The sequence below is a fragment of the Lactuca virosa genome, chromosome 4 (genome assembly GCF_052849685.1).
Source record: "Lactuca virosa cultivar CGN04683 chromosome 4, Lactuca_virosa_CGN04683_v6, whole genome shotgun sequence".
Lineage (NCBI taxonomy): Eukaryota > Viridiplantae > Streptophyta > Magnoliopsida > Asterales > Asteraceae > Lactuca > Lactuca virosa.
Window position 1 is genome coordinate 453241567 of NC_136429.1, and position 26211 is coordinate 453267777.

Sequence of the window (26211 nt, forward strand, 5' to 3'; positions counted from 1 at the left end):
TTTCAATCTCGAGTGTGCCCTCCAAGTTTTGTGACTGGGATACTGAGGATCACAAAACGAGGTGTGAAGTAACCATGCAAATCACTTGGTACACTCAATGTTTATTACTCAATCGATGTGCCGGTTAACCACACGAGCTCCACCGACCTATAATAAACTTTAAGTTACCCTTTACCTACCTTGTTAAGTCCAAGTTAGTGTGCTGGTTAACCACACGAGCTCCACTAACGACTTAAACAAAGTGTAAAGTATAATTTCATGGATTAGCACCTTATTCACATTTTCCTAAAGTAACTAAGATTAGGAATTTAATAAAAGCATTTAGTTACTTTATAATATTCATCATACTTTTAATGAAAATTTATAAGTCCTTGTCCTACCCGTTCGGCTAACGACCCTCCACCGATCAAGGAAGCGGTGGGTGAGAGTGGACACCCATTAAGTTGCCATTTTATAGGCAACAACCTTATACCCCCTTATAGACCGGCTTCGTGAATGAGGCGTACTAGCGGTAAGACGACTTGATCTTATACATATATATATTGGTAACTTATAATATTATAAATATAAGGGTTGAATTTTAACTTTTAAAATTCTAAGGGTTGGAACTAAAGTTTTAATCAAGACTTTACTTGTTCCAAAACTTGAGGGCAAGTTTTGTAAACTTCCAAAACTTTTCATTTCTTATAACTTATGAATTAATTGAGTAATAAAAATGAAGACTCTTCATTTTTATAACTCTTGTGTTCTTTTAATGGCTTTAATAAAAGTGAGACTTTTGGTTTTCCATAACTTGAGAACAAGTTATGGACTCCATTAAAACACATTATGATCATGAATTAAACTACCATGAAGGTTACAAACAATTCCTATGATCATCTAATCTTCATAAGTTCAAGAACATGAATATGAACACTTTCAAGAATCAAAAATTACACTTAAAAAAACTTGTAATTTTGATAATTGCCATTGTAAATGGATTAGCATAAACATTACACCATCTAAAACAAGTTTTAAAACACCAAAACAGTGTAGGGTAATGTTTCTAGTCCATTTCCAGCAACAAATGTCGAAATTCTGAAAACTGCAGCCTCTACTCATCGAGTGCAAGAACAGACTCGACGAGTAACTTGCACAAAAAAAAACAACAAACAAACATAGGCTCTAAAACCACTGATGGGTTTTGAGCATTCTAACACTTCCTAAGTGTACATGCAACCCTAATAACCTTGGATCTATGTTTGTCTAATTATCATGCAAAGTTGAATTCCAAGGTTATATTCCTATCTAGCATACATGGGGAACATTTTTAACTTGAATGAAAGATAGAATAACTTACCTTGTTGTTGATTATGATCCTTGAAACCTTGTGAGCCTAGCACCCCAAGTGTGATGCCTCAAATGCTTCACACAACACCAAATGCAAAGGAGTAAACTTTGAGAGAATCTTACACTTGCAAAATCGGCTCTAGCCCTCTTGTTTCTTAGTGTCGCCAATTTTGGGGAGAACACCTTTGTTTATATAGTGTGTTGCATTAGGTAAACCCTAATGTAACATGACTCTTCATTTCATGATCCATGGGTTAACTCCATGGAGCATCCATGGAGCATCCTATGGGTGGAACCCAACTTGATAATCCATGGAGCCTCTTAGCCTACTATATAAGATATGGAAGATTTACATAATCTACCCATATATTTAATTAGTTATCTTTTGATCACTTAATTAATTCTAAATTAATTCTTGATCAAACTAATTAAATAATATTATTAATATATTAGAACTTATAATATATTAATAAACCATAAGTGTTATTTCTCTCATTTTAGTTTATCCAATTGCATGGTGCCATGCAACCCAAATGGACCATGTCGGGTCGGGTCAAGTACATACCAGAAATAGTTATGGACTTAGACACCTTATCCAACAAAAGTTGGACACTTTATCCTTTTAGCCAACATTTGAAGTTTAGATCTGAGCCTTAGAGTCTCGGGAATCGAAGAATCAACTGTATGTGTTAAGTTGGGAAAACTCGGTGAGTTTTCCAGCCAACTCGACGAGTTGGCTAGGGTTTTTCCAACCTTCTGAGTACAATAGAAACTTGAGGAGTTCATGGGTGCACTCGACGAGTTGGGTCAACATGGACTGTTGACCTTGACCGTTGCCTCTGACTTTTACCATGGTTGACCAAGTTTGACTTTTGAGGGTAATTTGGGTATTTCGGGATTTTGATGATATTGGTCAATGGTGGTTGTAGGCATTCGAGTCAAGAGCTGAGATTCGGAGTCAAACCTTATCAGTTATGCACTACTTGTGAGGTGAGTTTTCCTCAATGTACTTACGGTTCAAAGGCACCAAGGCCGGCCCTTTGGTTTGATAGCCTGATATTGCTGATATGCTGAGAATGGAATAGATATGCATGAGTATGCTAGTTATTGACGTGCTAGTCTGGTAGAACAATAGGACTGCCTGTGATTCTCTCTGCATGATTATATGTACATGTTTGTTATCTGTGGGCATATTATGTTGGGTTGAGGTTGTACTGCTTCGTGTTGTAGCCAACAAACCCTGGAGCATTCCATATATGAGCTGAGGGCCGGGTAGGGCATGCCAGACTCGTACTGAGGGTTCAATAGCATTCTAGATACGAGTTGCGGACCCGATTGGTATGCCAGACTCATACTGAGGGCTTGAGGGTATTGGAGCAGTCCAGATATGAGATGAGGGTCGGGTAGGGCATGCCAAACTCATACTGTGGGCTCAGTAGCATTCCAGATACAAGTTGAGGACCCGGTTAGTATGCCAGACTCGTACTAACGGCTGAACAGTGGAATTCCAGTCCGAGGACGACCAGGTTGGAGCAAGCCAAGCATAAGCTGTGGGCCCCAGGGGCAAGCCAGACTTATTTCGTGGGCTCAAGAGCAGGCCATATATGAGTTGTGTGCCCGTTAGGCAAGCCAGACTCATATTGTGGGCCTAGGGGTAATCTAGTCTATTAGTTGTGGATCCAGTACATGTTGTTATTTGTACATGTGATTTGTTTGTGTGTTGGTACTTTGGGGGAACTCACTAAGCTTTGTGCATACAGTTTTGTTTATGGTTTCAGGTTCTTCAGATGATTCGTGGGAAGGCGAAGGCGTGACCGTACACATACTTGGTTATATAACGGATTGGATCTTAGGAGATTCTGATTTTAAATCATGTTTGGAGATCATGCTTTTGTAAACACTTTTGTAAATAAATGGGTTGTTCTGAATAGTTTAAAATTTGATAAAGCTTTTAGAATGTTACAAGTTGGTATCAGAGCCTTGGTTTGAGTGAATTGGAGGAACACTTGAGTGAATCCAGTCTCAAATTAAGGAAAAAGGGGTTTTAAAAATGATTTTCTAAGTAAGAGTTTTAAAAATAATTTTCGAGGTTGCTTTCAAAATAACCAAAAAGGATGTGATGTGTACTATCAGCCGGAGCCAGTAAGTTGACCTCAAATTACGATACTGTTCTTTGATATTGTGATATGTTAGAATAGCATGCTAATGTTAGGCTAGGGATCTTCAGGAATTGCATGATTGAATTGCCTGATAGCCTAGGGTTCTTCTTTTTATGAAATTGACATCGTTTTACTGTAGTTGCTTAGTTTATGCATCATAGTTATACATAACTAAGATTCTATAGCCTGAGAATGTTTGGTTTAGCCTTATTTCCTGTTCTTGTTTGATGAAGGGCTTAGGGTAGGATCAGGTATCTGACTGTCTATAGGATCCAATGTTATTTATGGCTAGCATACACGAGTGTTGTAGGGTTGGTGGAAGTTTCATGAGTGGGTGCAGTGTTTAGCGGGTTAGCGCAAGGAATGATTAGCCCCTCTGGGGAGAGTGAGGACAGGGCAAAGGTGAACTCGTGGTGCGGGTGTTGAAGATCGAGGAATTCGTATGAGGATCTGTCTGATTTTATTGCATTTTAGTGCCAGTCGGCTTCTCTGCTCGAATGCTACTTGCTTTGTGCTTTGTGGGACCCATGCTGATGAGAGTTAACCATCAAATGAATACAATAAATTACATGCTATGAAGGTTAAATAATCTCAGACTGAAGGACTTAGACCTATTGCGCAGCTCTCGTTTGAGTCCAACCGTTGTAGGGCTGTGTCCTTTAGTCGAAGGATTATTTAAGCTTGATTGCATGTAATTGTATCCGTGAAGTGGTTAGCTGGCGCTAGAAGGGGTTCTTCAGCAGCTGATGGCAGAGGGGTGTGGTGAGTCTTAGGACAACCTAGGGAGTATCTTAGTATGGTTGATTCGCCGTTGAGCAGGTTTCAGGAGTATTTTGTGACTAGGTTTTAGAGGACCCGATATGATTTTTGAGGAAAGTATGGATAGGTGTGGAAGGTAGTATTGGGCCTGTACTAATGGAAGCACATGATCCATACTCGAATCAAGGAAAGTTTTGGGGATTCTAAGGGTTGGCCAGGGGAGTTAGCATGGTTGGCTACCATGATTCGCGGTAGTGTTTCTATTCCTTCCAATCTTTTTGGTTGTGGCTGCTCAGACATAAGGATGGTCCTGGTATTTGGTTTGAGCCCAGTGGTGTTATCGATTTGGTTGTTTGGTGCAAACCTAGTGAGCTTATTGGTTCGAGGCCTCAGAAGTTTTGCTCGAGGCCGGGTTTTCGATTTGCAGGACTCATGAAGGGGGAAATGATTAGGACCGGCTTGGGTTTTGCATATGGAAGTGGGATAGTTGATTGATGGGTTGAAATGTCATTATCTGTGGCTAGGGTTAGGCTCTTGCAGTTTTCCGAGTTCGGAAAAGGAGTAAGGAGGCTCGTAATTTCTAGAGTTAGGAAGGGTAGTACTTGCTTAATCTGGTTTGAGTTATGATTTGGTTCCAGCGCCAGTGGGTGGTACTTCGAGCCCTAAGTGGTAGAGAACCGGGATTCTCGGATTGAGTATTTTAGCCATTGAGGGATCTGCCTGTTCGTTGTTTTGGATCACTGTCTTCAAATTAGTTGGGAAGATGTTGATCGATGGATCTTTTCTAGAAGCATGTATGTTCAGTTCCATGTGGGTATTGATTCTTTGGTTTGAGTGTTAGTGTGTCCTTGACCATTGGTCGTGGGGTTCATCATTCAGCGAGATTCCCTCAAAAGTTTAGTTGTGCCAACCGGGGTTCAACGATCGGGCCAATCTATCATCAAGTTCGGTTTATTCTATGTTCCTACGGTCTTCAAGTATTTTTACCCTCAATGGTAGAGTGGGAACTTGGTTCATAGCAGACTCAGGTTTTGGCAACCTGTAGGATCATCTTGGAGGTCTTCTCGAGCTAGAGGTGTAGTAATGGAATCCATTCAGTCTCAATCAAGAATGGGGTCTTATTTTGATCGATCATGAGGATGTTTTCTGTTTTGATTACGGTGACATTTCGATTATCTCTGGTGTTTCTTTTCTCTTTGGATTAGATTATGGGTTCTTAAGTATGTGTATGGGGGTGTTCCGTGTGAGCTGGGCAAGAAGGCATTGGGGCTCTTGGTTCGAATTATGTGCATGGTTCTTTTGGGTTTTAGCTTCTGATTTGGACCAAGAGTGCAACAGTTATCCTATCCACGGGTCGTTTGTGATTTTGTTTCCGTAAGGTTTTTCTTTGGTAGTAGCTATGTTGTGCTCAGTTGGTGCTGTGAGAGTGTCGACAAGGTCGGTGTGTTATCGGGAGCATTCCAGACATGGGTTAAGGGCCAAGGAGGGCATTCCAGACTCATGCTGTGGGCTCAGAGGCAATCCAAACCTATACTGAGGACCTTGTAGAGGTATTCCAGTCTTAGGCTGTGGGCCTAGTGATCATGGTGGTTCACTTTTTCTGCTTGTAGCATTGTCGGTGTTGATGCGATGATGGGAGTCGGACGAGTCACAAATCTGTTGGTTAGATAAAGGGAGCAGTAAGGGTTGTTAAGATTTTGGTTCATCATATAGGTTGGAATTGATTAAAGTTAGCGGTCGGTGTGTTTCGAGGATCATTCTATGTATTTCTGGTAGTGCCCCTATTAGGATCTGGGGGTGGATTCAAATGGATACTCATCAGTTTTAGGGAAGGTTCTGTGCGAAGGTATTATGAGTGGCCATTTTCAACTAGGCTTTTGGTGGAAACTCGCTTTGGGAATCACGAGTGTATCTGTGCAAGGTCTGTATCCATTTCGATGTAGGTTAAGAATTCTGTATGTAAAATGCATTATCTGGAGGGTTCAGGATTTAGAATATGTGTCTATGCTCCAGGATGGTTCTACCTTTATGAAGGTTGGGCAAGTGATGAGGTCTCAGGCTCATATCAGCAGTGTATCAGTCTGACAGTTGAGGAAGTCAGTATTTTGTATCTCATTGTGTTTATGGAATCGTTATGACCAGGAGTTGAATAGATATTTTGATGGATAAGTCTCATGCCTTCTGACTCAGCAACTGGGCAGGAATCCCGTATTTTAGATAGTTGGTAGACAAGTTGGGACCAAGGAGGTCTCAGCTGCTTTTGGAAAGCAGCTAAGAGGCAGCACGATGTTTCAGGCAGTATTAGTGGTTTAGGATTCGTGTGGGTGGAATAGCTTGTTGTTCGGGAAATGCTAAGTCACTAGTAGTTTGGATTAAATAATTTCAGAGTAATTGATTTAACCCTGTTGCGCAGCTCTCGTTTGAGTCTAACCGTCTCAGGGATGAATCTTCTACTTGAACGATTATCTAAGCCTTTTGTCAAGTATAATTGTTCTACAGCTATTTATGGTCAGTGACTTTGTTCCCAATGGTAGCATCAAGATAATTAAGGTTGGAAGTGTTCTGTTTAATCTGGTATTCAAAGTAGACGTGGTTTATTTCATGCATTTATGGATTCGTCTTCGCTGGGTCGAAGAGTTCTGCTTGAGTTGGCTTTAGTTGCGTTGGGGAGGCCGTTGTATGCTCAAGGTTGTGATTGTGTCCCTCGGGCTGTCGAGCATGCCGAGGCTGTCAAGGAATGGAGGTAAATGTGAGACTCCTAGAATTCTCATCCTTTCTCGTAGGAGCAGTGGTTGAAGTGCCGTGTCAGGGAGTCACGAATTAATTATAGGATTTTGGTACATCTTAGGGGTTTTGTGGTGGTGGAAGATTCGTAATTTATATGATTGGGTTCTTTTCAGATAAGGTGTTGAATTTCTGGTTTTGAGCTGGGTAGTAATGGTCATCTTTTATCAGGGATCTAGTAAGTGGTTAGGGATTTATGTTCTCAGGTATCTGTAGATTCATTCAAGTGGGATAGGTTGTTCTGTTCGGGTTGTGAAGATAAGTCCTTATGGGACGGTTTTCATTGGTACTATCTGTCATGGAGTCCGACATTGTGCAGGATTTTCAGGTTCAGGTATAGCGGTTGGGTATCTTCTATTTTGGATTTGACATCGGTATGGGTGGGCTGTAATCTGAGCGGGGTGACTTCCCTAGTCTTTTTGGGGTTCAGGGAGTTCAGTCAGGATCGTCAGTTCGGTAAGGGAGATTGTATGGAATGATTTCAAGGACGAAATCTAATTTAAGTAGGGGAGACTTGTAACACCATAAATCTAGAGGAATAAATCCCCTTCCTAGGGACCAACACAACGAGTTGATGAAGGGAAACTCGGCGTGTTGAAGGCTTTTGCGGCGCACATTTTTATGGACCAACTCGACGAGTTGGTGAAAGGAAATCGGTGAGTTGGAGGCTGTATGAGAAACCCTAAATTTTAGGGTTTTGCACCCTATATAATCCCCTTAAGTCTATGGGGCTGTTCTTTTATCAGCCTCCAAACCCCCCTATTGCCCCCTATGAACCCTAATCATCATTCCCTCTCATTTTGTGATCTAGTGTGGTATTTTTGGAGCAAAAGGAGAAGAAGTAAGAATATGGAGGCAAGGATCTAGCATACAAAGCTCTCATCTTCAGTTTGAATCTCTTCTGGACCTTTGTAAGTGTTCAAGATTCGATTTTTATCTATCTATGTAGCTAGATCTTGAGTTTTGTCCCTTTTTCTCCTCATTCTTGGATGTTGCAAAGGATGGACTTCATAAAGTTTGCAACTTTATGAATCTCCAGGTCAAGGTGATCTTATAGTGGGTTGGATCTGGTCTTTAGCCAAGTATTGATGCCATGCATGGAGTTAGGTCACACTTTTCTCTTTTCGACCCAGTTTGGGTTCAATACATGCATTGGACATGCATTTCTATAAAGCACCAACCTTTAGGACGTTTTTGAGGCTAGAATCTCTTCTGGAAAAGGTTGGATTCTAGATCTCAAGGATTTTATGCTTATTGGTCAAGCCCTTGAGTTTTCAAGCCTTGTGGAGGGGATTTTGAGCACTTGGAGTAGCCCCAAAGGATAAAGTTGGAAACTTTATCCTTTTAGACAACATTTGAAGTTTAGATCTGAGCCTTAGAGTCCCGGGAATCGAAGAATCAACTGTATGTGTTAAGCTGGGAAAACTCGGCGAGTTTTCCAGCCAACTCGGCGAGTTGGCTAGGGTTTTCCTGACCTTCAGAGTACTATAGAAACTCGAAGAGTTCATGGGTGCACTCGACGAGTTGGGTCAACATGGACTGTTGACCTTGATCGTTGCCTCTAGCTTTGACCATTGTCACACCCCCGAACCAGACGACGGAAACGTCTGGGGGCTTGGTGTGACTTCATCTTTGTTGTATCATCACAGAGTATATAATTGAAACATAACATCATCATCATCACACATCTAATATAACAACATTCATAGTTTACATCAAGTATTGTATTTCAATATTACATGCCAAAATAGTTAAAGTATGATGAAACAAAATATGGCAAAATATCCATGAATTCGTTCTGCCCAACCTGCTCAACGGTTTCCTGAGAATACAAGTTAATTTAAAAAGGTCAACATAAAGATGTTGGTGAGTTCATAAGCATGTTTGAGAAAATGATTTGTATAACTTTGTAATCACAAGAAAATCCTATATTTTCTTAAAACAGTTTAGTATGTTTGTGTCCGATCTTGTATTAATGCATGTGTGTTATTGTTTACTAGAATGCAAAAAGAGAATGAAGAGAATGTAAAGAGAATGCCCCCAGACAACCCGATGTTGTCTGTGAAAGAGAATGCCGGTAAAACCACCCCCGAGGTTGAGTACCGGCGCGAGTATGTTACCGAGTAATCCAAAGAGAAAAGAGAATGATTTCCCCGTAAATTTTATAACGTTAATTCTTCTAAGTGAGTCATTATAACCATACTAGATAATGACAATTTCGCCTGTCATGGCACTGTTGGACGCCGACGGAATAGAATAAGGTTTTTGTCACCCAAGACTGGCCTAGTCTAACTGTAGCGAACAGCTCAGCTGTGGGGTGTCATCCCCGTATAGATCTATACACAAACCCCCGCTCTCCCTCAAATGACTCTGGTTATAACTACAGGCTACGATTGTACACTTAATAGGTGTCAACCGACACGTCTCACTAGATCCTTAATCGAATTTACGCGGAAAGAGAAACATATAAAGTACATTCCAGGCCCACTAAACATGTAAGTGGACAACTAAGGCCCACTAAGCATGTAAAGTATTTCTAGGCTCAATAGGAATGAGATTAGATATATCCCGGGCCCAATATACATGTAAAAGGACAACTAAGGCCCACTAAACACGTAAAAGGACGCTAAGGCCCACTAAACATGCAAAAGGACACCTAAGCCCACTAAGAATGTAAAAGGACACTAAGGCCCACTAAACATGTAAAAGGACACTAAGGCCCACTAAACAAGCAAAAGGACACTAAGGCCCACTAAGCATGTAAAAGGACACTAAAGCCCACTAAACATGTATATTATTTCCAGGCCCAATAAGGACCTATATATATATATATATGTATATATATATATATGTATATATATATATATATATATATATATATATATTAAGTACATATAAGTTAACATGTCTAGATGTTTTAAAAGTATATATAAGTTATACAAACTTGCATCTAACACATGTATAAGAGCTTTTAGTATGATAAAAATAATATCTTGTTTTTGACCTTTCTGTCCCTGTTTTTAGAAAAATTATAGAAAATTATCGTAAGTGGAAATTTGGATCCGTAAACTCTGAGAGTTTGGAAAATGAGTCTACTTTGTTCATAATTTTTATTATAGCTTTTAATGGCCTCAAACTAGGGTGAAAATGTTCTTCTTCACAGACTGGTCCGAAATCATTCTGGAAATGATAGACGGTTTTGTAAAAATCGCCAAAAATTGTAGAAAAATTGTATGAACGCGTGCGAGTAGTCATTTTAAAGGTATAAACCTGATATTCTTGCTTGTAAAACATTTTTGAAAAATATTATAATTAAGGTGGTCAAAACAGCCCGTAATTAGTCCAAAACGTTTCTGTTAAAAGCTGATTTTTTGAGTTTAGGTTATAGATGTTTGAACACAACTCTTGTTTTTGCTATTTTGAGTGTAAAATCTCAGATCTACAAGTTTACATGTAATATATAAGACAAAACATACTTTTCTCATGGTTTTTATGAAGATACTTCATGTTCAAGTAAAGATCCAAAAGTTAAACACATAGCAAAACATATAACATGAAAAACACACATAGTCATGCATACACACATAGATCTACACAAAACAGCTTGTATTATCCCCCAAAACATAGTAAAAACCGAAAATAGGGGGTATGAAATCACCTTGGGGTTGGATCCGTTTTGAAGAGAAGATTGAAGATGTTTTCGGCCTTAGCTAATCTCTTGAAGAGGTTTTCGAAACTTGATGGCTCTAAGGAGTTAGAACACGAAGTGAAGTCATGTAAGGGAGTGTTCTTAACATAAAATGGAAACAACTCATTTTGTTTATGATGAAAACTTACCAAAAGGATGAATCTTTGTTGAAGAACCCCTTGAAAACACACACAAAATCACGATTTTTAGGAGGAAAAAGGGAAGGATTTTTCTTTGTGTTCTTGAGAGATATGAAAGGACTATTTGTGATTGAAAAATGGATGAAGTGAGGAGTGTGCTTCTTGGCCGAGAATAAGAAGAGAAAAGAGAGAGAGAGAGAGAGAGAGAGAGAGAGGATTAATTGGTTATTACATGGTGGTTTAGGGAGTTTGAACTTAGTTACATGTGAGGCAATTCGCATAGATATCCACTGTACATTAGTGAGGTGTCAAGTAGTAGTATAATCATCATTTTTTTTTATAAAAACCGAGGGTGGGGAGGGGAGAAAAGGAAATGGTATTGGGCTTGAATACAAATCGAGGATATATTAGCCCAAATAAGAAATTTTCGGCCCATTGGGCCCACATATGTGTTTACGGCCCAAAATGGCAAATGAAATGGGTTTTCGGCCCATGAAAAACAATGGAATGGTTTTCGGCCCAATAAGAAAGACTTGGGCCAAAGCAGCATCCCAAGTACTAAGGAAAAAGTGTGAGTGTCTCGGTTTTGGCTAGTCACTTCGTTCCTGGGAGAATTTAAGTCCTTGCTTAGTGATCTAGTGGACCTTTGCTACCGGCCCTTGACCTTGCTCCTTTGGTTAGTTGGGCGTTGGTCATCTCAGCCCAACTCAGAGTTATTCTGCCTTTGCGTCCTATATGGCGAAGTGAATGGATGGTCACGGTTAATGAGGATCACGTATTTGACGCCCCAAAAGTAGTGCCTCTAAACCTTAGGGCGAACACTATTGTCACTAAAGTTAAAGTTTCATGCGGTATAGTTGGCCTCATACTTCTTAAGTTGGCATGAGAGTTTCTTACTACATGATCCTGAAGTAGTAGGAGGTCGATCTTTGCTTGTTCTTGAGGGAAAGTCGAGTAAGTCTTCGATTCGGGATAGGGGATATTGATCCTTGAGGATGATTTCGTTTGGTTCTTAGTGGTCAGTGGTCCTATGGACACTTAGCCTTTCCTATTTATGAGTTGGAGAGGCGTTCTCTAAGGTTCAAGTCTTGGTTTGATAGCCTCATACTTACTAGGTCGTTCCATTGACCGGATACCTTCGGTGCTTATGTTGGTGCTAAGTGGTCTTGGTGGTCTGGCTACGAAAATGGCTCCATGAGTTGAGTCGATCTCCGAACTCAACTTGGCATGTAGGTGATATTTCCAAAAGGGCTTTGGAAACATCTTAGGGGGGTTATTAATCTCTAGGTTACTCTCGGTATCCTTTGCTCCTTGTTTCTTATCCCTATTAAGGGCTAGGAAAGAGTGTGGTATTACTTGCACGGGTACCTAAGGGTCTAGATGCCCGAGATAATTCGAGGATCGTCGTTACAAGTTGTAGGGGTTTCATTAATCGATTGGTTAAGGCGAAAAGCCTCGTTGGAACATGAATTTCGTATGGTGAGGATCAAGTCAGCCCATGTCAATTGATACCGTTGGGCTCCTTATTGTAATAGATGTTGGATTGATCTGAAAGGGATGGTTGTTTGGAAATGAGAGAGTGTTTCATGTACTCGTTTGTAATGTTCCTGATTTCATCCTTTTTATCACTACCGGGAACATTCTTGTACCGTGTTTAGTGAGTATTAGTAGTATGAGTGTTTCGATTATTAGCGATGAAGTTGGATATCATGGTCCTTACTAGGTCTTTCTATAATCGCTTGACGGGTAAGGAGCATGTATAGTTAAGAATAGAATGCTGTCGACTGAGAGGCTCTGTCCTAAATTCATAACCTCACAAGAAACAGAAAATAGAACAGAATCACGTACTCTAAACCTTTAGAACCTCAATTATATATGACTCTAATATGTATACTAAGCCCTCGTGGCTCTCCTGCAAAATCCTTGGCCTTTATTCGAATGACATGTCTTGTTCGGACGATAGAGTAATCTATAATTAATGACTAATCTCTTTGAATATCTTTATTGGAAATACGTACCGTTGTTCATAGGTGATTTCAGGAGGGTCTCTCCTGTAGTGATTGTTAGCATTCTACCTTCCCTGCCAGAGTTCCTTGTTATGGGTCTGCTCTTCCTGAAGTGTCCAGATTCATCACACTCTTAGCAGGTCGGGCTCATTCTGATGTTAGGAGTCTGGGGGATTGGCCGTGCTGATGCCCTGCAGGCGCGGGAAGGGTGCCCCTTCCTATTGCAACTCTTACAGTATAACTTTCGGCAGACTCCCTTATGATGGAAATTGCACTTGCTGCATTTTGGAAGTTTTCCAGCATATGGTCTTACTGATGTTGATGTGGTAGGTGTCGTGGCAGCATGAACCGCAACAGTCTTTTGTCTCTTCGAGGGCTCTTGTGCTGTTTTATTCTTCCTCTCTTTTCGGGGCTTTCTTTTCATGCTCCTACGTTTGTGGTCGAGGGTGTTCCTTTCGGCATCCCTTCGTTGGTGCCCTTGGTTGTTATTGCGCTTGGAGTTCTTGACACCTTTTTCGTTTTCATTTCTCTTTGTGTTGTTGAGTTGTGCCATGACAGCTGTCACTGCGGATTGGAAGGTAGCAAAGTCTATTCATAGGATCGGTGCTTCGCCGGTTGGCTGATTGTTTCCATGGGAGGACATAATTATGTAGTATAAGGAGAAACGAGCGTGTGAGTAGCCAAGGTCAGTTCTAGTTGTATTCATCTGTTTATATCCGCATATGAATTTCACGTGTGGTTGTATCATTCTAATTCTTCAACTTACATCATGGTGATGTATTTGCGGTAAGGGTAGAAATGGACATTGTACGAATGCTAAGTTTATCATAATAGGATATGGCTATCAATAAACTTAGCGAATCAGGATTGCATGGATTCTTGGAGGGCGCATCTCTTCTTGATTTACGGCTACTAGTTGTAACTAGGACATAATGAATCCTAAGACATATTGCATGCATGGTAGGGACTCCCATATGCCGAAATGGCGCACTAGGCGCCCAGTCATTTCGCTCATTTCACGAATGGCCTCCTCCGTTCTCGGTTCTGCTAAGGTTTCCCTAACCTTGGCCTTAATGAGTTGTTGCCTTGGGGTGATCACTTCTTCCTCTAAGGAGTGTAGGTGGTTGGTGGGTCCTCCCGCTCTGTGGGTTGGATTTGTATTGCTCCCAATTGGTAAGGCTCACTAAGTATTCCTCTGGTGCTGTGGGATGGTCATGTATCATCTCTGAATGGTGAGGCTCCCTGGGGACTTCCTCAATGTTCCCTACTTCTTCCATCTCCTCATCGGGTTTCCTGTACTCATAGTCTGTCTCCACATACTCCTCAGGTCCTAAATCTGGATCTGCCCTTGATTCATACCAAGTTTTCCTTTGGTCAATCTCATTGGCCAGCAGGGCCTGATAGTAAAGGACACCTTGTCGGAATTTTTCCATGATGACTGCGCGACAAACTGAGGGGTCAGAAGTGTATAAGGAGTGTGTACGTAGATAACATTTCAAATACTCCTATAGTATTTTAATTGTTTAAGTTTGAGTTCCTTAGAGCTTTTTGGATACGAGGTAAGTTTCTAGATTCATTTCCCCACATAATCACTCCCAAACACATGTTGGTCGTATTTTAAATAAAAATAGTTGATCAGGCTATATTTATCCCCAATATGACAACATAACTGTCCGGGTTTAACCACGGTGTTCAATTTCCTCCAGAGAATTTTAGGGTTATAGTATTAATGCAGACCTAGGTATGTATTTTATTCAGAGTGTTTTAGTCCCATTGTATTTATAGTTGCATATCGTGTATGATTAGATATGCCAGTTCACTATAAACAATGCTCTGATACCAATCTGTCACACCCCCGAGCCAGACGGCGGAAACGTCCGGGGGCTTGGTGTGACTTCAACTTTGTAGTATCATCACATAGTATATAATTGAAACATAACATCATCATCATCACACATGTAATATAACAACATTCATAGTTTACATCAATTATTGTATTTCAATATTACATGCCAAAATAGTTAAATTATGATGAAACAAAATATGGCAAAATATCCATGAATTCGTTCTGCCCAACCTGCTCAACGGTTTCCTGAGAATACAAGTTAATTTAAAAAGGTCAACACAAAGATGTTGGTGAGTTCATAAGCATGTTTGAGAAAATGATTTGTATAACTTTGTAATCACAAGAAAATCCTATATTTTCTTAAAACAGTTTAGTATGTTTGGGTCCGATCTTGTATTAATGCATGTGTGTTATTGTTTACTAGAATGCAAAAAGAGAATGTAAAGATAATGCAAAGAGAATGTAAAGAGAATGTAAAGAGAATGCCCCCAGACAACCCGATGTTGTCTGTGAAAGAGAATGCCGGTAAAACCACCCCCGAGGTTGAGTACCGGCGCGAGTAAGTTACCGAGTAATCAAAAGAGAAAAAAGAATGATTTCCCCGTAAATTTTATAACGTTAGTTCTTCTAAGTGAGTCGTTATAACCATACTAGATAATGACAATTTCGCCTGTCATGGCGTTGTTGGACGCCGACGGAATAGAATAAGGTTTTTGTCACCCTAGACTGGCTTAGTCTAACTGTAGCGAACAGCTCAGGTGTGGGGTGTCATCCCCGTATAGATCTATACACAAACCCCCGCTCTCCCTCAAATGACTCTGGTTATAACTACAGGCTACGATTGTACACTTAATAGGTGTCAACCGACACGTCTCACTAGATCCTTAATCGAATTTACGCAGAAAGAGAAACATATAAAGTACATTCCAGGCCCACTAAACATGTAAGTGGACAACTAAGGCCCACTAAGCATGTAAAGTATTTCTAGGCTCAAAAGGAATGAAATTAGATATATCACGGGCCCAATATACATGTAAAAGGACAACTAAGGCCCACTAAACACGTAAAAGGACGCTAAGGCCCACTAAACATGCAAAAGGACACCTAAGCCCACTAAGAATGTAAAAGGACACTAAGGCCCACTAAACATGTAAAAGGACACTAAGGCCCACTAAACATGCAAAAGGACACTAAGGCCCACTAAGCATGTAAAAGGACACTAAAGCCCACTAAACATGTATATTATTTCTAGGCCCAATAAGGACGTAAATATATATATATATATATATATATATATATATATATATATATATATATATATATATATATATATATATATATATAAAGTACTTATAAGTTAACATGTCTAGATGTTTTAAAAGTATATATAAGTTATACAAGCTTGCATCTAACACATGTATAAGAACTTTTAGTATGATAAAAATAATATCTTGTTTTTTACCTTTCTGTCCCTGTTTTTAGAAAAATTATAGAAAATCATCGTAAGTCGACATTTGGATCCGTCAACTCTCAGAGTTTGGAAAATGAGTCTACTTTGTTCATAATTTTTATTATAATTTTTAATGGCCTCAAACCAGGGTGAAAATGTTCTTCTTCACAGACTGGTCCGAAATCATTCCGAAAATGATAGGCAGTTTTGTAAAAATCGCCAAAAGGTGTAGAAAAATCGTATGAACGCGAGTAGTCATTTTAAAGGTATAAACCTGAACTTTGTGCATGTAAAACAGTTTTGAAAAATATTATAATTAAGGTGGTCAAAATAGCCCGTAATTAGTCCAAAACGTTTCTGTTAAAAGTTGATTTTTGAGTTTAGGTTATAGATGTTTGAACACAACACTTGTTTTTTCTATTTTGAGTGTAAAATCTCAGATCTACAAGTTTACATGTAATATATAAGACAACACATACTTTTCTCATGGTTTTTATGAAGATACTTCATGTTCAAGTAAAGATCCAAAAGTTAAACACATAACACAACATATAACATGAAAAACATACCTAATCATGCATACACATATAGATCTACACAAAACAACTTGTATTCTCCCCCAAAACATAGTAAAAACCGAAAATAAGGGGTATGAACCCACCTTGGGATTGGATCGGTTTTGAAGAGAAGATTGAAGATGATTTCGCCCTTAGCTAATCTCTTGAAGAGGTTTTCGAAACTTGATGGCTCTAAGGAGTTAGAACACGAAGTGAAGACATGTAAGGGAGTGTTCTTAACATAAAATGGAAACAAGTCATTTTGAGTATGATGAAAACTTACCAAAAGGATGAATCTTTGTTGAAGAACCCCTTGAAAACACACACAAAATCACGATTTTTAGGAGGAAAAAGGGAAGGATTTTTCTTTGTGTTATTGAGAGATATGAGAGGATTGTTTGTGATTGAAAAATAGATGAAGTGAGGAGTGTGCTTCTTGGCCAAGAATAAGAAGAGAAAAGAGAAAGAGGATTAATTGATTATTACATGGTGGTTTAGGGAGTTTGAACTTAGTTACATGTGAGGCAATTAGCATAGATATCCACTATACATTAGTGAGGTGTCAAGTAGTAGTATAATCACCATTTTTTTATAAAAACCGAGGGTGGGGAGGGGAGAAAAGGAAAGGGTATTGGGCTTGAATACAAATCGAGGATATATTAGCCCAAATAAGAAATTTTCGGCCCATTGGGCCCACATATGTGTTTACGGCCCAAAATGGCAAAGGAAATGGGTTTTCGGCCCATGAAAAACAATGGAATGGTTTTCGGCCCAATAAGAAAGACTTGGCCCAAAAAGAGATTTGTGTCGAAAGTCCTTGGGCTAAGGCTCAAAATGATTGAGTTTGGCTTATTGTATCGACTTTTGAATTTCGCTAGATGAGATTTTGTAAGGTTACTCAAGGAGATTACATTGTACGGGGATTCACATCTTAACCTAATTTTGCTAGTTATGACAACCATGATTGACCAAGTTTGACTTTTGAGGGCAATTTGGGTATTTCAGGATTTTGATGAAATTGGTCACATGGTGGTTGTAGGCATTCGAGTCGAGAGCTAAGATTCGGAGTCGGACTGTATCAGTTCTACACTACTTGTGAGGTGAGTTTTCCTCAATGTACTTATGGGTCGAAGGTACCAAGACTGACCCTTTGGTTTGATAGCCTGATACTGCTGATATGCTGAGTATGGAATAGATATGCATGAGTATGATAGTTATTGATATGCTAGTCTGGTAGATCAGTAGGACTATTTGTGATTCTGTCTGCACGATTATCTCTGTACATGTTTGTTATCTGTCGGCATATTATGTTGGGTTGAGGATGTACTGCTTCGTGCTGTAGCTAACAAACCTTGGAGCATTCCAGATATGAGCTAAGGGCCGGGTAGGGCATGCCAGACTCATACTGAGGGCTCAATAGCATTCCAGATACGAGCTGAGGACCCGATTGGTATGCCAGACTCGTACTGAGGGCTTGAGGGTATTAGAGCAATCCAGATATGAGTTGAGGCCCGGGTATGCATGCCAGACTCAACCTGTGGGCTCAGTAGCATTCTAGATACAAGATGAGGACCCCGTTGGTATGCCAGACTCGTACTAAGGGCTGAACATTGGAATTCCAGTCCGAGGACTGATCAGGTTAGAGCAAGCCATACATAAGCTGTGGGCCCAGGGGGCAAGCCAGACTTATGCTGTGGGCTCAAAAGCAGGCCATATATGAGCTGTAGGCCCGTTAGGCAAGCCAGATTCATACTGTGGGCTCAGGGGTAATCCAGTCTATTAGCTGTGGATCCAGTACATGTTTTTATTTGTACATGTGATTTGTTTGTGTGTTGGTACTTTGGGGGAACTCTCTAAGATTTGTGCTTATAGTTTTGTTTATGGTTTCAGGTTCTTCAGATGATTCGTGGCAAGGCGAATGCGTGACCGTACACATCCTTGGTTTTATAACGGATTGGATCTTGGGAGACTCTGATTTTAGATAATGTTTGGAGATCATGTTTTTGTAAACACTTTTGTAAATAAATGGGTTGTTCTGAAAAGTTTAAAATTTGTTGAAATTTTTGGAATGTTACAAAATATTTGGTATAGGAAATGGTGGACAAAATCGGAAGAAATTCTCAAGAAAACAAATGTAAACCTGATACCGATGACTGTAGATTCATCGGCGTCGGTGGTGGTGACTGTTGAAACCAGATCGGGAAGCAAATTCGGTGGCCTTCTACTTCAGATCCGGTAGAACCAGATCTTTTCGCGGTGAAACGAGATCTTGTCGCCGGAGAAACGAGATTTGGTGACAGTTCAGGAAGTAGAGAATCGGAGGAAGTGGTTTCCGACAGTCAGAGACCGAAAGAGGTAACAAAGAAGCAGATCTGAGAGAGTGAACATGCGGTCGTTGGTGGTTCCGGCTACGTTGCGGTGGTTTCAGCACCGCTACGGTGCTTCCGGCGATTGTCATAATGTTCAGATTAGCTTTAAAGTGAGAGAAATGATATGTAGAGAGAGAAAGAGGAGAGAGAGATATGTAGAGAGAGAGAAAGAGGAGAGAGAGATATGTAGAGAGAGAAAGAAGAGAGAGATATCTAGGGAGAGAAAGTAAAATAAAATTACGAATATAAAAAGAGAAAATAATTTCTAATTATTTGAAAACGAAATAATTTCATTTAACAAACTTCTAAATTTTCTACATTCAAAAATTTAGTGGTCCAAATTTGTTTTCAAATGTTCTCAAAATAAGAATTGTTCTTGTTTGAATATATATATATATATATATATATATATATATATATATATATATATATATATATATATATATATATATATATATATATGGTTAAGTTCAAATGAGAACACTATTTAATGTGAGAACGTGGGAACACTACTTTATATTACTATTTTTACTCTTAATTTTGTATATACAACGATATGGCATTATTCATCAACAAATATACGAACAATCACACATTAATATTCACATTAAAATTTTGTATGTACAACTTTATGACATTATTCATCACCGAATATATGAACAATCACACTTAACATTCACATTAGAATTTACTAAATTACTACATATATATATATATATATATATATATATATATATATATATATATATATATATATATATATTCAAATAAGAATGAAATTTTTCGTAGGAAGGTAATAAGTTTTTTTTTCTACATATTTTTTTCGCGAACAAACAAAATGAATCATTATATCATTCAATTGTAAGATGATTCACAAGAAACAATTCTTAAAAAAACATATTGATGATTCATCTATACAATGATTTTGTTGTTATTCACTAAAATTGTCATAAAAGTGAATTTTTTCTTAATTTACTTAAAAATGAATCATAAAGATGTTTTTTTGCGAATTTTTTCTTGTGAATCATCTTACAAATGAATCATCTAGTGATTCATTTATTTTGTTCGTCAAAAAAATATGTAGAAAAAAAACTTTTTACCTTACTATCAAAAATTTCCTTCTTATTTGATCTTGACTCTCTCTCTCTCTCTCTCTCTCTCTATCTCTCTCTCTCTCTCTCTATATATATATATATATATATATATATATATATATATATATATATATATATATATATATATATATATTATAGTAGAATAGCAATATAAAATTGAATATATTCATATTATAATTACTACAATACTATACATATTAAATTCATAGTAAAATAGTAACATAAAGTAGTGTTTTCACGTTCTCACATTAAATAGTGTTTTCTTTGAACTTAACCATATATATATATATATATATATATATATATATATATATATATATATATATATATATATATATATATATATATATATATATAACCGTAATTGATGGGTTTTCATACCAATCAACAATTAGCAGGCATGATATGCCAGTGAATCATAACGAAAATGTGTCCACCAAAAGTATTATAGAATATTACATGAAGATGGGTTTAAATCAAGACCTTGTGTAATGTAATATCATAGTGGTTTACTATAATATATGATCATGAAACAAGTACTTCATTGTGAATTTGTGATTTTGTCATCTGTTCAAAATTTGTCAATATGCGGGAACTGTGAGTCTGCGATATTTATTTTGAAATTGTAAGTAAATTTATTTTGTCTAACATATTATATTATAGTCAAACTAGCATAAAATTATAATGAGACATATAAATGCCTTGGTATGATTGATGGGGTCCGTGTGTGTCGATAATAAGACATACCAATATGTCTTTTTTTCGTTCGGTATGAGTTCACATAAGATTAATGGTTACCATTACAAGTTGGAAAATGTTAGAATAAACCTACGTTAAAATAGTCTTACGACAATATCAATAATTATGGTCCTCCAACTAATATATGATGTTATTTGACGGAAGTAATTATAATAAAGTCTAATGTGTGGCTAATTCTCATTAGATATTGCAAACGTACAAGACACATGGAACTATCTTCCTCTAGAACATCATGATTGGTCCTATGATCACATCATCATCAAGATCGATAGCATTTCTTTTATAATTATTCCCATTTAAAGCAAACTCCTCCAGAGATGGTTTACCACTTTGGTGAAATAGAAGCCCCCGGCATTAGAACTTGAGAGCTCCCTATGAAAATTAATAGCATCAAAACGATAATGCAAAGGGAAAATGTGACCTACTACTGCCTTTAACTATCATGTGAGCCACCGGGTGATGGTACTAAGATTGATAGCATCATAACGATGATAGAAACGGATAATGACTTATGATGGTAATTATCTATTTGTCGTGTTTACATTTAACCAACATTTTTTTTAAATAATTGACCAACGAACTTGTTAAAAATGTTCAATTGTTACCATTGTGACCGACTATCTTAGGTTACAACCGGTAGCGGATATATTAGCGGATACAAGGTCTTTTTAGTGGGGTGCATGCACCCCACTTAACATGCATTCTTACCTACATTTCATAGAGAGAACCTGTAAGTATAATTGATTTTCGATTAATGGACCCCATGAGTTATACTCATGCATCCCAATTACAATCATGTTTGGATCCGCCATTGGTAACTTAGGAGCGTAACACTAAATGTATGCAGATGCTATTCATCAAATTAGAAAAGCACATATCTTATATGATTATAACAATATACAAACAAACTTTACATAAATTTCACACATATAAGTCAACCGCATGGATTTGGGAAAACGAATCAGGACATTGAATGTCTTCGATCTTTACTTGGTTTATTCATGCCTCTTGTACTCGAAGGTACAGCCGCATCAGCACGAAGAAATGGCGTAAGTTTCCCCAACTTTTTCGATAAAGAATTCATAAAGGATTTCCGAGGCAAAGGTGGCTTATCAGCAGAAAAACGAGTACCACCAATCGGACTGCTAACTGCAAATTTGTCACCAGATGGTCTTTCTACCTCTTTCAACTTCATTTTCATCTTCAAGAGCTCAAATTTTAGGTCCTGGTTCTCCTTTTTCAACTGTGAAAGCTCATCGGATAATGGCCGGATGGTGGTGGTAGTAGTGGTGGTGGTGGTTGGTTTCACTACTATCTGACCACCACCATCCATGGTGTCTCTTAACCGTTGTTGTTCATAGTAAAGAACTTGAACCACGGTCTGTACAGGAAGCCGGTCATTTTGGGCAGCATGGGCACATGCTTCACGGGATAACTTTTGACAGTCCATTAAACTGCACACTTTCTTTCTTTCGGTATCACTTAACATTGGATGAGCCTGAAAAGTTTGAATTGTTAAATGTTATATAATTTATAAGGGTATATTTCACTTTAATCAAATTAATTTGTGTGAGGTAACCAACTACTAATGCTGTTTAATATGTACCATTATGACCTGGGGTTAATGTGGTCAATGGGTAACATGCTACTTTTTTTTTCTTCACAAAACACTATTGTTTTAAAAAAAAGTACTATAAAAAAGGTATGAAACTGGATCTTTGTGTTAATAAAAAGATAGTTCGTTACCCATTTGTGACATCACCCCTTATGACCTGTTATAGCACGTATTATCGGTTTTGGGTGCTGATTTGGAGTCTATGTAGTTTAGTCATTTTTAATAACGGCAAGGGCAACCAACTATTTTATATGTTCTCATTTAGTCACTTTACTCATTTTATTATTTATTTTTATATATTTATTATATATTATTTGAATTAAATAAATAGAATAAAATAAAAGCTTTCACCCACAAATTTTAATGAATAAACGAGAACATACAAAATAATTTGTTACCAAATATAAAGAAAAAGAAGATTAAAAAAAATACCTTTAGGAAAATATCAATCGCTCTATACATTCCATCTTCTGAAACCTTAGCTTGTTCAGGAATATGCTCAGAAAGATTAATGAATTTTGACACCAATAAGTTCCTATCAGAAGCTATTTCAGCAAGATAACTTTCCATTAACTTTCCAACTTTTTTCATGTCATTTTCTTGATTATTTGTGGTTTCTAATTCGTATTCAAGGTAATTCATCATGACTCTTTGGGTAGTATCAACATCAAACAATGTGTCACCATCAAAATGAAAAGATGGAATTAGTATGTCATCCAAAACTGCCTGCCCGAGTTGTAAGCCTATTCGATTTTCTAAGTCTAACCTACAAGCCATAGTTGTTTCCAGATATATGGCTGCCCGAAGCAACATTGAAAGAAAGCTGACCGACATTGCATTTCTTTCTCTTGGTAAGAGGCTTACTATTGTTTCTAGAACTATCCTCTTTTCATGTTCTTGTTTTGAGTTGATTTTTTTCTTGCTCTTTCCGTATATCTCCTGTTTGATGTTAAATCATATAAATTATTGAATATATTGCTATGCAAAATCATGAGATTCATAGGGGAGTTCTATTGAAAAAATTCCATCAAGAATGAATAAAGTGCATATTTGCATAAAAAGGAATTTTTTTAAAGGATCAAATGCAAGTTGCAAAGTATTTGCATTTATCGGTTTATTATAGCATCAAACTTCTGTTTCTTTTTATTACAACATCGTGTTTCGGTTTATTTCCTAATGATGCATTGTACTTTTGGTTGATATTAGGACTTTGTACTTTGAAAAATCAACCTATTTATAGAATTGAATTTCTTTATTTTTTATTTTGTATTTGGAAGACATTGTTGTTATTGGGTAGATTTTTCACCATATAATGTTGTAATGGAAAGAAACTAGAGTAGGATGGTACAATAAATGTATAAATGAAAGTACATTGTTATTTCTTGCGTTTAACCCTTGATACGATAATAAGTGATAAGCCAAGTGCATATTTGCATAAAAGTAAATCTTTGAAGGGTTAAATGAATGAAATAGCAACATACCTTCATTTATTTGTGTTACAATACCACATCTGCCGAAAGTTATTAAGTTGGTGACCTATAAGTCTAGGTGTTCATTCCTCCTACAAGGTGTCTTTACAAGGTGTCTTTTCCACACTGGGCTTATAGCTTGATATGGGACTAGTATTAGATTCGTTCGTAACAATTTGTTTATTTTTAGCATCACACTTACATTTTTTTCTATTACGTAGTTGTACTTTATTATTATTATTTTTTTAATTTGTACTTTAGAAAATCTACCCAGTTATAAGTTATAACATGATACATTTTAAAAAGATTTTATAAAGACATTTTAATTTTGAAAAATCTGTCCAATTATTGCAATAAAAACTTATATATATTCGAATGACGTTGCCAGAAGTATTGAATGGAAAAATATCTAAGTACTTTTATCGATTTGTTTATTATAGCATCCTTCTTTCGTTCCGTCCACGTCCAACATTGTACTTTGAAAATTACACCCAACTATGGCAATGTCATCCAAATACAAAACATATTTACTACTCTAAATGGGTAGATTTGTGAAAATTTAATGCCTAATATGAAAAAAGATTCAGAATTACAATGTTATAATTATGTTACATTCTATAATAATGAAATAAATAAAACTATGTTGCTATTTCAAGCATTTAACCCTTCTTTGAAAACACACGAAGCAAAAAGAGACCTTACCAAACCCCGAAGACATTTTTGGGCATAAAGCATCAAAATCGGACCAAGAGCATATTGTTTATACCCCCTTGAAATCATTGCAAGAAGAACCCTTTGAAATATATCGATCCTAAGCACAATTAGATCTTCAGCCCACCAATCAACAACAACTTTCTGGTGTGAAGAACATGAAGAAGAAACCAAAGGACCAGTGCTTCCGGAAGATTCTTTGGTGACTATAAATGCTATAGCGTCTATACACCGATTAATTAACTTAACTTTATTAGACATTGGTAACAAATTTACTGATGATTGCAAAATGGAAACAGAACCAGCCAATGTTTTAAGTCCAACTTCAGTCAAATATGCTTCGGATCTTGTTACAAGATTTCCAATTGCATAATCTTCTGTCATTTCAAGAAACTCTGAAACACATCTCACCATGGCAATGTTTTCTGTTGATAATTCGAAGTTTATTCCATAACAAAACTTTGCTGCAAGTTCAAATCCTTCGGGGCCTCCAGGGATATCAGGGATTTCAACCATTAAAAGACCAGAATCTTTGGGGTTGGATGCCATTTTTCTTATGTAACCACACTTTGACACCAATGGAAACTGCATCAAGTTCAAGAATTTAAGTATAAACTTACATAAGATGAGTAATAACAAGAGTGTAGAATTAAATTATACCTTGTGTAATGAAAAAGAAGCACCTCCTGTGTGGACTGTAACATCGCTTGGGATATCTTGGGAGAAAAGCCTGTTAACATTGAAATAAAGTCCCTTTAGATCTTCAAAAAAACTAAGAAACAAAAAGAAAACAAGATTGAGATGATTAAAAGCAAACCAATCACTAGTTTTCTCCATGGAATTAGTCATAATTAACTTGCTCAGTTTAGTCCTCTTGATAGGAATGATAAGGGGTGTGGGAAGTGAAGGCATTCATGTAAAACATCCCTTACGACAATGATTGACTACTCATAACAAGAATCATGTTCTATATTTCACCATAAACAGCAAAAAGATAAAAGCTTTACGAAAGTACACACATTTCACTTGCTGTTTGTACAACATGAACAGAAGCAAAAGAAGGAATGAGTTGTTTCTTTCGTTTTCCACCACCGTTATCTTGCATTAGATTTATTGATTCTGTAGCATGTCAGACGATCAACATATTTAATGAAATACCCATGATGGATATTAGCGTTTGGCCAAAAAGGAGGAAGATACAGGGAGAAAATAGTATTTTTGTAAAGTTCGTATTGTGGGTATTTGTGAGGGAAACTTGGATAATTACAAGAAAATATATAGGTGGAATTTGCGAGTGTGTGGTGGTGAGTGAAAATAGGATTTTGGATTATTTGGACAAAAGATTAGAAGTTTGTTATATTGACCACTCACATATTTTATCAACCACATAATGTGCATCTTTTCTGATAGGGATAACGAACTGCCATTGGCCGATGAACTATTGACCCAATGCTT

General features: G+C 37.5%; 1 protein-coding gene across 2 annotated transcripts; it reads right to left on the reverse strand.

Moving 5' to 3' along the window:
- Positions 1–21730: 21730 nt before the first annotated feature.
- LOC145109131 (BTB/POZ domain-containing protein SR1IP1-like) lies at positions 21731–25986 on the reverse strand. 2 transcript variants are annotated; one of them, XM_079046243.1, is made up of 5 exons: positions 25776–25986; positions 25417–25486; positions 24748–25341; positions 23009–23515; positions 21731–22459 (listed from the first exon to the last, which is right to left on the reverse strand). In XM_079046243.1, exons 1-5 carry the CDS (start codon positions 25859–25861, stop codon positions 21923–21925), a joined length of 1794 nt encoding a protein of 597 aa, XP_078902369.1. In that variant the 5' UTR covers positions 25862–25986; the 3' UTR covers positions 21731–21922. The 2 variants fall into 2 exon arrangements, with proteins under 2 accessions (XP_078902369.1, XP_078902368.1); XM_079046242.1 differs by lacking the exon at positions 25776–25986 and adding an exon at positions 25574–25769 and having other exon boundaries at positions 21733–22459.
- Between the last annotated feature and the right edge of the window lie 225 nt (positions 25987–26211).